Source organism: Haemaphysalis longicornis, unplaced genomic scaffold (assembly GCF_048455015.1).
Source record: "Haemaphysalis longicornis isolate Haplotype H1 unplaced genomic scaffold, Haemaphysalis longicornis Haplotype H1 scaffold_1, whole genome shotgun sequence".
Classification (NCBI taxonomy): Eukaryota; Metazoa; Arthropoda; class Arachnida; order Ixodida; family Ixodidae; genus Haemaphysalis; species Haemaphysalis longicornis.
Window position 1 is genome coordinate 461612098 of NW_027526203.1, and position 14165 is coordinate 461626262.

The following is a 14165-nucleotide window of genomic DNA, read 5'->3' on the forward strand; positions in this document are numbered from 1 at the left end:
CAGGTATCGCCACCGTGAGCAGAACTTTCCAGCCATTCAAACTACCTGCTCAAATCAGTGTCTGCAAAATCGAAACCGAAAGTTAGCAGTTAGCTCTTCGTCTAGCCACTCAGTCTGCTACAGTCAATTTAGCCGCAGGGTTCTATAGGAGTGTCCCCTCTTATTAGTATTTCTTTCTCTATGGGCACAGTGTGCAACTATGGTTACGCATGCCTGCGTAACCACTTGAAACACTCGAAAGCCCAGAACCAGATAGTCATTTGAATCTGGGGCGACTTGTATGAAGCACTAAAAATTTCTATATTTATAAAATATTCACAGAAACTGCTGCAGGTGATGCTTCTTTTGATGTTCTGCAACTCTGTAATTAAGGTGTGTGGCTGGATTCACTTGTTAAAAATTGCTTTTATTTGAATGAACACCTGGGTTTCTCAATGAATAATATCCAGTTAGTTGCTCAAAAAAATCAAAATTTCTCATCGGTTCTTGGTTCTAGCCACGAGAATCAAGTTCATTAATGTGAACAGACAGCACAACAGAACCCCAGTTACGTAAGCATTTTAGGTACAAGAAAGAAGAGTGTGCACCATACCTTGTTCACAAGGAACTTTGGAGGGCTGGGCAGCTCAACTCCTTCACCAGAAGCCATATGCTCGACTGGATCAGACTTCAGCAACCTCTCCAAAAGTGCCAAGAGGTGTGGATGCCTGGGAATGGACCAGCCGTGAGACAGAAAACAAAGTCAACCAAAAGATTTTAAGAGCCCCCAAGGGAAAAATTCAAGCATTTTTCAAAGGATTTAATTAATTGCAATGTGATCTATCCCAGTCCCACGTTCTTGTTCTGCGGCCACAGTACCCGCTGTACATCTCTGGCTTTTCACAAAAGACTACTGGCTTTATTGAGAAAGGCTGAGCGTCTTTAGCAGCCAGCTATGACACTTGTATGTACAAGCATTTGTGCAATTCAAACCTAAAGAAAACTGCCCTTTGTTCACGACAAGAACCCTGTCAACTGGCACCAAGCCAGTACCACCAGCAAAGCCAAGTCGTCTGCCAACAGCTGAACCAGCATAGCAACCCGCACACAAGAATAGCAGCTAAGGCCTGCCACTGTCACCAATAACGTTGTCAAAACACAACATCAGGCACGTTTTCACAACCTTCTTCCCCCCTCAAAATAAAACCTGTGCATGCCACCACCATAATGGCCCAAGCGAATAAGTACTAGGAACAAGCACGAGAGAACTGCACAAAGCCACCAACTCTAAAATTGAAATCGGTGCAAGATTTGAGCCCAACGTGATGCCTCACTGAAAGCTCAGAACTGGTAAAAAATATGTCCTTGCATATAACAAAACAACAAGTTGATCTCTCTCATGGTTCTGAAAGGATAACCGATAGGCACAAGTGAAACAGAAGATGACGACACAAAGCGCTACTAACAACTAAATTTTTATTTCCAATATATACGCACTAGCACGATCACTGCTGATCCTGTTTTTGTTTACAGTGGCCATGCTAGTGTATATATAGTATGTCAGAAATAAAAATTTAGTTATACTGTCATTCCAACTGGCCTAAGCAACTACCCTTGCACGATTCCTCCCGGTATAGCAGCTCCAGCTCCAGCTGCCCAAAACAGCCTGAAACATGGCGCTTGTGCGTGCACGGTGCACGGAGAAAGCTGGGAGGCACACGCGCGTGCCTTCAGTGCGGCCTCAATTCGCTTCCAGGGCAAGAAGGGCCGGGAGGCGGGCCCACCTGTGGTGCAACCGGGCCGCACGCATGAACTCGGGCAAGCCGGCCAGGTCCTGCAGTGCCGTTGGGGAGCGGGCCGTGGGCTCGGTGAGGATGAGCTCGAGCTGGCGCTGCGCGAGGGCCTCGCAGGTGCGCGCCAGGGCCAAATGTGGCGTCACCAGGATCTTCTCCACAAGCAGGGCCAGCAGGGCCGCCGACTGTGCCGGGTGGATGCCTTCCAGGCAGCGCAGCAGCTTCGCCACAAAGCTCGGCTGCTGCAGGTTCCCAAAGACAGCCCCATTGTGGGGACGGGGGTCAAACATTGAGGGAAAGGTGAACGGCATTAACTGTATTAACTGTGGGCGCCTTTTTGTTTTGTGCTTTTCAATGAACCGACCTACTCTCCCCTTCCAGTGGGTTGACCACGCGAGCCGGTCGCGCCACATACAATTCTCCACCTCAACATCCTCATAACTTTTCCACGACGCCCTGCGTTCCCTGCACCATTTGCGTGAACTTCTCAATCCCAGTTGTTGAAGATTGCACAGCGCAAAATCACCCCCTCACTCTGTGTGCTTCAAGCTGCTTCTACTCCACGCTACCAGCAACTTTTTTTGTCAGCTAATAAATCTCCCCACTTGGACCCTCTAAAGGGCCCGCAAAGACAACATACAACTTTGCTTACCTCAGAAAGATTGGGCCTTCCATCTCTCACTATAATATTGTTCAATGGGAAATGGTGTTGCCGACTTCAAGTTACTTGATTTCTGCAGGGACAGAACTAGGGCTATTACCAATCAAGCCCGGCAAAAGCTAGTCACCCATGTTGCTTGTGTAATGATGTGGCCACCGATTTCCCCTCCACTTCAGATGATGGAGCTCAAGCTCAGCAGATTATTGGGCTTTAATCTCAACCCCTTAGCCCAGTGCAACACTTTTGACAGAACGGCCCCTAAAGGTTGGTGGTTTTCAAAGCAGCTTGCACCTAGAAGTGATACCATAACACTGTTACAAGGACCCAAAAATACTGCACTGTCCCCCACTGCTGGTGCTTTAGGCTGCTGATACAGTGCAGTGTCACTGAATTATTGTTTGTTTCCTGTTGGGTTTTGTGCTACAACAGCCACCTATTAATAGCCTTATCGCCAGAAAAAAAGAAGGTCTGTTTCTTAATTTTGAAAATAAATTACCGTATTTACTCGATTCTAACCATCCCATTTTTCTCCACGATCGCGATGCCCAAATTGAGGGGGGTGCTTAGATTCGATAAACCTAAATTACCCCACCCCCTGCCACTTTATTTCGTGACCGTATCTCGATGAGACACGCGCAATGAGTAATGTTTTATTTGGCAAACATTCAAAAGAAATATAGGCACAAACAGTGAATCCACCACTTACGTCTGATACTCTGTCACCCCCACTACCATTCGAGGCCACTGTATTGGTTGGGCCGCCGCTCTCAGTATCCCGCAGCACGCCCTCTTCTATTCCGTTGAAATGGTTTGTAAGTGGGAACTTCATAAACGACTTGGCCACAAAGGCAACTCGGGCCCGCTTACACACGTCTTAAATCCACCTCACAATGATTGCTTAGATTTGCATGCAAATTTTTTTTCTTTTTTTCTTTTCTTTTTTTTTTCAATCCTTGTTCCCAAAAGTAGTGGAGGGTACTTATAATCGCAAAAATACGGTATTTAATTTTGCGAGCCAACAATCTTCCTTCATTTGCAGCTGCACTTAAAATTGCTTCAGGGGATCACTGGTTTTTGTCTGTGATATCACTGCGAAAAGTGCATAAAAGTGAAGATACGTCACTACCGTTCCAACTGCTTTTCTTATTACCCATCTTCGATGATAGCAGAATCAATTAAAATTGACATGACTATTATATATACTAAGAAGGCAAGCTTTTGAATAAGGCAAGTTGCATGCGTCGTCTCAGTCCCTTCAATAAAGATCTGGACACCTGGCGTAGTTAGCTTTCGATTGCAACATATATCTGTACTGGCTTTTTTACTCACCTTTAATTAAATAGTTTGGTGTTCACAGAGAGACTACCTATTTTAAATTTATAGGTAGTAAGTTTTTTGTGCCATATTTACACTTTATCTAGCTTTTACCCCCCAAAAGTGCTGCATACACTACAATGATATGGATGTCTTAAAAGTATTTTTTTTTTTTTGCATGCATAAAAAATGACCTCGTATGAAGGCTGGGAGCATTGGTGAGGCAAATCAGAAGTGACCAAGTACAGCAAATCGCTATGCAGAGGAATCTCAACGGGACCACAAGGGATCACGCTAAGGAGGCCTGTTCACATAAAATTTCATTTTCTAACAAGTGCTGCATACAAACACAACAACAAGGCTGCTGTTCAGTTTAGGCAGCCGCTCTATTCAAATGGTATTCCGTAAAAAGCCAGGTACAAAAGTAACACTCACAGAGCTTTGAGTTTCACAGCGAGTAAGAACCGCCTGAACAAACAAGCCGCTTGCTGCCGGGTTTCGGTGAATAACGCTGAAAGAGGAACCATCCTGTCACACAACATCCACTGAGTAACTGAATCAGATGCAGCTGCTTTACACACCTTATGAAATCAGAGACGGGTGGCTCTGAAGACAGCCGTATGATTTCACTCACGTGGTTCACAATGAGCCAGGTCATTGGTTCAGCATCGTATATGTTTTCACACTGAAAGCAAGGCAAAACTCTTGGTTAGCAAAAGTTCCAAGTTTGCCCCCCTAGGACTTCAGGCCTCACCAGGTAATCACAGAGAAGGATGAGCCCTGCTTGAGATACAAGCTCGAAGTTACACGAGTAGGATGGTGTGTTCAGGTTCCTACGGGCCATTCTGCAAAAACATACAAGAACGTGAACCCTAATGGCAGCAATTAGGCCCAACAGTAACAATGCAATGCACACTTACAGGCAAGAATTTGCTTATGTGCCAGTGCATGCAATGTGAAGAAGTAGAAATAGCCGTATGTTCATACACACATTTTCATAAAAATGGAAGTAAAGGAAAAGCTAAACTAGCAACCAAATTTATTGTCTGGCAAGTAATCATTTTAATTAAGCCCAAACATTACAGCCCAACAAAACCTTCATGATGCAAGAGGAAAAACAAAATACATGGCATAGAATAATCATTATAATCACTAATAATCAAGCTCTACTGGCAATCTTTTACTTTGAATTGTGCGCCACTAAATCGGGAGTTTTATTGTGGCACAGAGTGTTCTACTACAAATCGGGAATGTTGGTCACATGCCCCTGGGGACACCGAGAGAGGGGCCCTCACCCTGCGGAGCCCACGCTGGGGCCGCCCATGCTGGGCCAGAGCACGCGCGACCAGAAGCCCTGCTCGCCGTAGTTGAGCAGGGCCAGGATGTTGCACCACTGCACGCTCAGGGTCGGGTACGAGTAGGCCAGCGACAGGAAGTGCTGGTTGATCTCCTCGATGCCGCACACCTCGGTGCCCGTGCTGGACTCTGCGTGCACCGCCTGCATCGCGGCTGTGGCCACCCGGCAGAAGCTGCCTGCACGAGGCAGCGGCAATACCCTGAGCGCGCACTCTAACCCGACTCCTACAAGGGACTCGCGTCAGATGACTGCAGCTTAAGCTACACAATGGATGGCTGTTCGAGCACTACAGTCTAATCCCGCTACAACGAAGTCCGCTTCAACGAAATATTTCCAATTCCCCGTCAGCCAGCCATAGAATGGACCTTTTTCCAGTAGCGCTCTGCGCATGCACTACTCTCGCTTTCAGCGACCGATCCGCCATTCTTGGGGGCAAAATGTAAACAAAACGACATCTAAGTGCTGCCCTGTTTTCTGAGCCCTAAAAGCAATGGGTAGGCACTGCGGCTGCCATGGACTTTTTCCTGCCACCAAAACCATGCGTGGCGCCTGGAACGGCTTCCTCAGCTGCGCAGGGCAGCCGGAAAGAAGGGGGCGTGTTCTTTCATAATCCCCCAAGTGTGATTTTGGCGGCCGCCGCAAGAGGGCTACGCCTACTGGAAAAAGGTCCATTCAGTGCAACAAAGTCCTAGCCACAATGAACCATTTGTCTGGCTTGCTTTCGCTTCAACGAAATTTTCGATGATTTGGGCTGGGTTTGAACAATTATTTTACAATAAAAGAAGCATAGCGCCAGCTATCTGTAACTTTTTATACATTCAGGACGCTTAGTTTCACCGAAAACATGAGCGGTGCACACTGCCACCCAAAACAAAAACAAACTCATAGGTGGACGCCATTGTTTGATAGTAATAACGATGCGGCGGGCCGTCTTTACATAAGGCGCAAGCCAGGTTCGCCAAGTCGGAGCTATAGCCAATCCGTATCCAGTTGAAATCGCGCGAATGTGCTCTGCTGCTGGCGCAGCGCCGTCATGTATGTTTTCTGAGCAGCTGTCCTTGCAGTTTTCCTTCTACAATTCTTCCAAGTCAAAAGCATAAATAATTTTTCGTGTTTAGTCTTGAACTTACATCATCCTATCTTTTTCGCGAGCACACGGTCGCTTTAAATGCAAGCGCGCGCGGCTTTCCTGCCAAGGTCAGTTGCTGCTGTGCCTAGTCAAAGGATAAGATAACGGCGCTGTTCCTGCCACAAGCGGGAGGGGGGCTTCCAACCGCCCAGCAGCTATCTGCAAGTAATCAGCTCGGTGGAAACGCCTTGTTGTACAGCAATATGCTTTGCGCCTGCATTACTTCATTTCTTTACTGCGCTCCCCTTCTCCTCAGTAATGCGCTCTTTGCGTGCTGGTAAAAAAACAGATAACCATTGGTATGTTTGTTATCTGAATAAACAACGACGTTATTGCGCGTTACTCCTTTTTCTAAACATTGCATTATGCTGCCAATGATGCAGAAATATACGGGGCCGATTCTTGCCCTTCCGTGCTGTGTTGGGGCAGATTTCACCTCAACGAATTTTCACTTCAACAAAATTTTTTGCACGTCTCGTCAATTTCGTTGTAGCAGGATTCGACTGTATGCTCAAGTACAACTTGAGAATGACAATGAAAGTTGTCCCGGAGTTTCATCGCTGCAGCTGGCTGTTCCCTCGTGTGCTGCAGAGCGTGTCAGTAAGTATTCTGAATGTGGCACGAGTCGTTTCCGTGACTTTTTCGGGCTTAATCTGCTTATAAATTACTGCAGCAATGACAAACTAGGTAAGAAAAACATATGACATCATGCATTAAGCGCACTCTCCTTTCATGCGCATTGACGTCATGAGCCTGCCACTTCGGCGATGTGATACACCACATGGACTATTGCCGTTCTTAATTAACTTGTACCCGAGTATAGGTGAAGACATTTTAAACATATACTAACTAAAAATAAGAAAAGGGAACTCAACGTTTTGCACCGTCAAGTCACTAGATCTCAGCTACACCTTTCCAATGCAGTCAGTTTTACTTGAATCGGAAAAATAACTGTTGTACGTCTTCGAAATGTGACCTTCAGCCATCTAAGCCAGGCGCGGACAGTTATCAACCGAGCTCGTGTGATCTTTCCAGTTGTGACATTCTTCCTCCGCCTCCTCCTCCCTCCCGCCCACTCCCTACTTCTCTGACTATGCTTTAAATAGGCTACATACTTGTGAAAAAATAAACGGTTCAGACCCCAACACCGGCTTCGACAGTAATCCATCATAGTACGCACCCTGCATACTCTGACTGGCCAACAAAAATTATTTTTTCACTGCATATGAGAAATCCACCAGAGCTAATGACTCTGCTTCACCTTTTCCTAAGCCACCATTGTAGAACTTTTTTTTTTTTTTTCCAGGTTAGCCTCACAAACCATTTTGCTCTGTTTCAGTCTGACAGTTTTGTTTCAGCTAGGGTGTGTTCTACCCATTGACGCGTCCAGAAAGAGCTAAATAATGCCATCTGTAACTTCAACTAAGACTTAGAAACAGAAAATTTCAGATTTTTTTCTCAATGAAAGTACTGACAGTCACTCATAACTGTTTAGAGCATTTCATACATTTTGTCACACTTCGATTAAATCAAAATTTAGCCAAGATGACAGAAATTTTACGAAGTAAAGATAGTATTTTTTTAAATTTCAACCCCAAAGGTATACTAGGCCTACTTCCCGTTTACCGTGGGCCTCCAGAATGCAGAATTCCTATGGTTGTGGAGGCGCCACAATTGAAACTGTGGTCCGCTACTGCTAGAAGCGCAGCATGATTTCGTTTCTCCGTTTAGTACTTCTTCCTGTGTGTCTTATCTCTTATGAGTCATGACACTTACAATGTTTATTTTCCCTAACTGCAGTTGCCACCAATTCCAGCAACATTGAATTTCTTCTTTAGGACAACAACAGAAACACTGAATAGCACACTTTCTTCAAAATTCTGTTTGTTTAAAAGATTTTTCTATGCTCTACTCTAGAAAGAACATGCTTCATTAAAACACCTGAAGGTATAAGTGCCTCGTTCAGATACTGTGCCTTTGAGGAGGCTTCCACATCACTTGCTGCCGCCAAACTGCATCACCCTAGCACAGCAAAGTCATAAGCAGATGCCAGCGGCTGCACTCTGTGGCCCCTCCACTCCTTTGCAATGTTTTCTTTGAGCCCTAGAAGACCACTTTCCTCTTTGAAAATTCTGCAGAAAATTTGGCACCCTCCAATTCTTTAGAGATACCCAAAGTTGGTAAAAAGTTTGCTAGGACTTTTTCTATGCACCCAAAAGACAACAGTAAAGTTTTTCTGCAAGACTACTATACGTGAAACACACCAGAAAAGCCTCCAAAATCGCCATGCCTCCCCAAAGGCAGTTATTTAGTTCTGAACAGCAATAATCCTTTGCTATCATCCATACTAGCCAAAGTGGCAAGCTCCCTCTCACCTGACTGAAACATGTGCGTGAGGTAGAGCAGCAGACTGGACATCTGCTGGAAAGGAAAGACAGTGTCTGTGCTCGCAGGCGAAATCTGTAGCAGAATCTTGCACAGATGCTTGCCATACACGTTCACAACTTGAATCAGGTACCTGCATTTAAGCAAGACAACACAATGAATGAAACACAGATGAACAAAAAATTGCTTCAACTGCAGCTTGGTTGTTTCTTTCTTTTTTAACGATCCTGCGTCCAGTTTTTCTTGAAATTCAAAAATTTTTAAATGGGCAACTTCTGCCTCATTCAGTTACCTTAATTACAAGCTCCAATCAGGGTACATCTGTTCTGACCAACTACAATTATCACACTTTTCTTGTGTGAACACCATGAACACCAGACAAAAACTTGACATATAGGGCATTATGCAAGGCACGAAGAATGAGCCTAGCTAATAAAAGTAGGCAGGAGTGTTCCCAAATTGACAAGCATCTCGTGGCATTTGATTCCCACTTGACGCTGAGCTCCGAGTCCTAGCACTGCTGACAGCATATTAATTTTAACATCCGTGCTGTAAATGTATATGCAAGCCGGCTCAAAATATTGTCAGACTGGTTTTGCTGAAGCCATTAGTTGCCTAGCATAAGTGTATAAAGATTACTAATTACATCAGAGTGTGAGTATAAACATCATGCATTCTACAATTATCACCACCACCACAGCATCCCCACCGTATTAAATATGGTTGGTTTACACTGTTATTTCTCACTCATTCCAAGTTGGACTGCCAGTATCAGCAAACAAGCGAACAGACACACAAACTTTTCATGATCTCACTGAAGTGAAAGTCTGAATACTTTGCTGCTGTTTTTTTTTTTTATATCTTTGGTATATACAGAAAGAGCAGCACTATTAAAAATAGTACAACTAACGTTGACCGCCACTTGGGGCCAATAATGGGGGCCAGGATATTGCAACCACGCAGCCTTTTGCCAGTGACCATGCCATGTGTGTGGATCGGAGTTTTCCTTTTTCCCTCGTCCAAGGCAAAAGAGGATCTTCCACAGCCCTTTTTTCTCCCTGCCAGCTCCAAAAACAAGGCTCTATGGTGGAGAAGCATGCCACCGTAACCAAAAGAGGCCCCACGTTTTTGCAGTTGTGGCGAGTGCTCAGAATCTGTCAATGTATAGTTCGTTTATGAAGGTTATATATTTTGCATGCACTTTTTGTGAAGCATTTCACTTGTTTGATATTTGGCACAGCTCTGTGTATCTGAATTTGCACGGAACTGATGTATCCATTTGCATTTTTGAACTCCTCAGCACTTTCAAGATATTTTCGGCGACTCAATGATCCTGTTTGACTACAAGCCGACGCAACGTTCTCAAGTGTGGAATTTTGGCCCAGCCCTCCAGAAGAGGGATCTCATGGGAAGAAGTGCCCACCGTGCCACGGCCTTCTCCATGTTGTCGCCGAGGGTGTCCATGTCCAGGGGGTCGTAGAGGGCCTCGGGCGCCAGGGCGTGGGGCACCCGCAGGGGAAGCATCAGGTCTGCCAGCCGGGACAGCACCACCTCCTCCTTGGCATAGGCCAGCAGCACGCGCACGCTCACCAGCACCAGGCACATCCAGCGCTCCGCACGGAAGGAGCAGCCCCCACTGCCCCCCCCGGTGGCCGCGGGCTCGGAGGGGCCAACCTGTGACACCGCCAAGACAGGACCAGGCAGGAAGGTCACCCTTCTCCCCCATCACCATGCATGCCCCCCCCCCCCACCACTAAGGGCAGGACACACACCGTCTAGACCACAGCCACCAACTGGAAGATCCCTCCACAAGCCCTCGCAACAGCGCAAAAATGGTACGTGGCAGCTCTGCCTCACAGCACTGCACACTGAGTTTTGTAACCAGTAGGAACACAACGCTTGATTCGGCCCCACTCCCCTGCAACTCCACATGACGCAAAGGCAGACCTCTGGACGGGTAAGCTTTGAAAATGAGGTGATCTGGTATGAAATTCAGTGCATGGAAGCAGTGCACAAAGGAAACAGATAGACAAAGTGGTTGCTGCTTTGTCCTCTCTGGCAGGGGCAAAATTGGGAAGAGGGGGCTCAACAATTGGGCCACAGAACAAGGAAAAGAAAACTGGCAAAGTTGATACATGACTGAACAAAAAAAGAGTACAAAAGATCGGATGACAAGTTGGAAATTGTAATTGTGTGAGCTTGGGCAATCAGTGGGGTCATCGGAGTAACCAATGGGGCCATTGGTAATAAGCGAAGAGGGCAAGCAGTCAGACCATTACAACAAAGCTAAAACAGGACCCTGCAATGGTTCCTAAGTACCCAGCAAAAGTGCTCCTTGCTTAAAATGCAATCACATTTCCCCTAGAAAATGTCAGCTTAAATTACTGCAATCACACGTACCATACCTCAAATGCAAAACTTATACCTAAGTGTACATCGGCCTTAAACGTACGCATCTAATGTATGAACCTAAATGTAACACGCATGCATGCACCTAAATGTATTTTACCTAAATGTATGCATCGACCTCTGAAGAAGAATCAAGTAAGAAGGTGTGCTTGATGCACCCATTTCGTCACAAAATACTGAAATGCTGCAAGAAGCTTATACACTCATAATACATGACATCACCAGTATTGGACCATCAAGATGAATGATGAAAATTGAGAGAGGTCTAAACTGCATGAAATACCAGACTGCTTTTCTGAACTTCTGCTGTTAATTATGGTGTTAATCCACCTAATTACGGTAGAAATGGGTAGGTACTTTTGGCACATATAATTCACTAGTAAGGTTTGGAAAGAGGTGCCAAGCTAAAGGCAGGTGCAACAATGCTGTGTAAAATACCCATCTCATGCGTCTTTAGCTTCATGCCAGTGATGTTTGACATAGTTGCAAAAGCACTCCATTGAAATACGGCTGACGTACTCTCCAATGATAGACACTGTACCATCATTTTAGAGTGCTATTCATGACTTCATAGGTCACCTGCACCACAAGATTGTCTGGAAAGATCTTATGCAGCTTGCACTAAATGTTGTATCATTACAAAAATCACCCAAAAAAAAAACAACAAAAATAAAATAATAAAAAAAACTGCGCCTAAATTTGAGTGCTTGCTGTTATGCCCACAACCAAAGGTACACCAGTGTTGCGATGTCGTCTCACAATTTAGAAGCAAATACTTACTGCACAACTTTCTCACAAGACGTACCATGTACGTAGAAAAACTTTACCAACCAATGTAGTGTTTAGTGCAACTTTAACATCGTGGCTTCCATGAACATGACAATGCTAGCTGTACACACGGCACCAGGGTTCAGGGTTTCTCTCATTTACCCATAACTGCCTCTGAACATTGAGATCTAGTGTAACTTGCCTGCCGCTTGTTTACCCTTTAGTGAAATTCTGCCCCTAGGCAGCTCTTTTAGCTTTGATCTTCGATTTTCAAAATCTGTATTTATTTGCCACCCACCCATGCACACACACATGCACAAAAACGTTTGTTTCCTGAATGAAAATTATGTTGGAGGATTGACAGGAAAAAAAAAAAAAAAGGTCAGCCAGGCAAGGCAGCTGTAAAGTTTTTCTGTAAATGTGCCTTTTTTTTATTTTGCCTGCTAGATATCATGGCTAGTTTTTCTGCAAAAAGAAACTGCCTGCAATACCCAAATTTTTACATGCTGATTTTCAGTGCATAGAAAAAAGTTTGTTTTAACAAGAGGTTGACTGAAAATGGCTAACATTTCAAGAACTGAAAAGAGGGCACATAATCTGAATGCCACGAGGGTGGAGGAATCAGTTACAAAATGGGAACAGAGATGAGTGCTTGATTGAGAGACTTGTCTCTTCTACACAAAACCCCCTTTCAGGCTTCAAATTAAGGGTGCGCTGAAATTTTTCCTTTACGACCCATCCTATGTTCTACCTGCCCTACTTGTTTGAACTGTAGCTGTGGCCTAAGGCATGGAAGGCAGAACACAACACCCAGCCAGTAAGACAGTATGCTTTCCTTTCATAAACACAGTGCAAAAATGGGGAGGATAGAAGAAGCTTGCCTGCTACGAGTGTGCAACGACCGGCTGGCCCAAGTTTGGCTTAGGTACGTTCTCTCTAGGCTTCACAGTGAATGCTTCAGCACACCTTTGCATTTTTACAGTTTCGTAAAACAGTTTCGTGGTTAAAAATGTGCAACTCACCGAGTCTGTGGGGCACACGAACAACGCTTTGAGCAAAATGTCGACAGGCCGGAATACACTTGGTGAGACGGAGTCAAACAGCCTCTGAAGAACATTCAGTGAATGCCTGGTGTCCAGGTGTACCTAAAAGCACAGATAGAGAACAAAGTAAACAAGCATACCTAACATATTCTATAGTCTTGTCAGTGTACTATACAAATTCTGCACTATAAAGGTGCCTTTGTAACGAGCTTTTGATAAGTGAAAAAAAGCACAAAGATCCACTCATATAGTATAAAAGTAATGTGCAACAAAAAAGATACTGCCAATGTATACGGTTCTCATGTTGAGATGCAAGAATAATTCACGTAAAAATGTTCAGATTAGCATTTTACACACTATGAGGTGTGCTGCAGTAGAGGACTACAGATTAATTTATACCACCTGGGGATGTTAACCTGCACTGAAATACTGCACATAGGTATATTATTTTTGTTTGCTTATTTTCCCAAAAAAGTAAGCAATGGGCTTAAGTTCTCCAGAACGAGTCAGACGAGCTGTGGCTTACTTTATCAGAGCTCTACAAATGGCAAGATACTAGAGAAGGAAAAGGAGACAGCACCTGTGTCCGTGACATCATAGGTAAGATGACATCAATAAGTTGCCTAGAGAACTTCTTCCACCTGTCCTCCCCTTCCTGGTAGCTGTGATGCACGACTGCCAAGAGGAGCTCTAATACCTGCGTGAGTAACACAGTGCACAACGCTGGTAATGCAGTGGCTAAGATAAACAAGACACTACAGTCGTGGCCTCCATGATCGGCTCGCTGATGCGCCGTTGCTCCGGCCGCCCCATTTGCCCGGAGAGCACGTAAGCAGAGAGAAAGCATTTGACTGCTCCTTTGGGCGAATCTTGGCGTACCTAACCAAAGGTCGCTTTCCCCAGTCGCGGACGGGAGCACAGGACAAAGACTCGGTAATCTCAGCCTTTGTGAGACGCGTGAAAGAAAACTACTGCGCATCAGTGCTGGAGAAGATAGAATGTAGTTAGCGGCGCTGTTAGGCATTATCCTTTTACATTTTGATGTAAACTTAGGCTCGGGGTGAGGCACAAGTGAATTCATTGCACAGCAGACACAAAAAATGTTTTTCAACCTGCACATAATTTTTTGCAGACACACATGGTTCCCAAGCATAAAACATTTCACAGCCGAGTAGAGCGGCAAGTTTTATTTCTGCAAATCTCAAACATGTTATTTTAGTACCTGTAATTAGTTTTGATATATACTCAGAACAAGCAAAGTTCCTTCAGTTTTTGTGTGTACCAAAGATGAAACTTGCACACACGTAATAAAGATTGGTTTTCAGGA

The 14165-nt window shown here is 44.9% G+C and overlaps 1 protein-coding gene across 3 annotated transcripts in view; it reads right to left on the reverse strand.

The window, feature by feature from the left end:
* Nucleotides 1-14165, reverse strand: part of Htt (huntingtin) — a 133393-nt gene that overhangs the window by 58332 nt on the left and 60896 nt on the right. For all 3 annotated transcript variants that reach the window (XM_077687981.1, XM_077687982.1, XM_077687980.1), the window contains exons 29-38: nt 13419-13535; nt 12818-12940; nt 10042-10292; nt 8609-8751; nt 5043-5280; nt 4502-4592; nt 4329-4432; nt 4183-4258; nt 1764-2014; nt 593-707 (exon numbers count right to left, since the gene is read on the reverse strand). In XM_077687981.1, the coding sequence (XP_077544107.1) occupies nt 593-707; nt 1764-2014; nt 4183-4258; nt 4329-4432; nt 4502-4592; nt 5043-5280; nt 8609-8751; nt 10042-10292; nt 12818-12940; nt 13419-13535 (1509 nt within the window). The remainder of the gene's footprint in view (nt 1-592; nt 708-1763; nt 2015-4182; nt 4259-4328; nt 4433-4501; nt 4593-5042; nt 5281-8608; nt 8752-10041; nt 10293-12817; nt 12941-13418; nt 13536-14165) is intronic.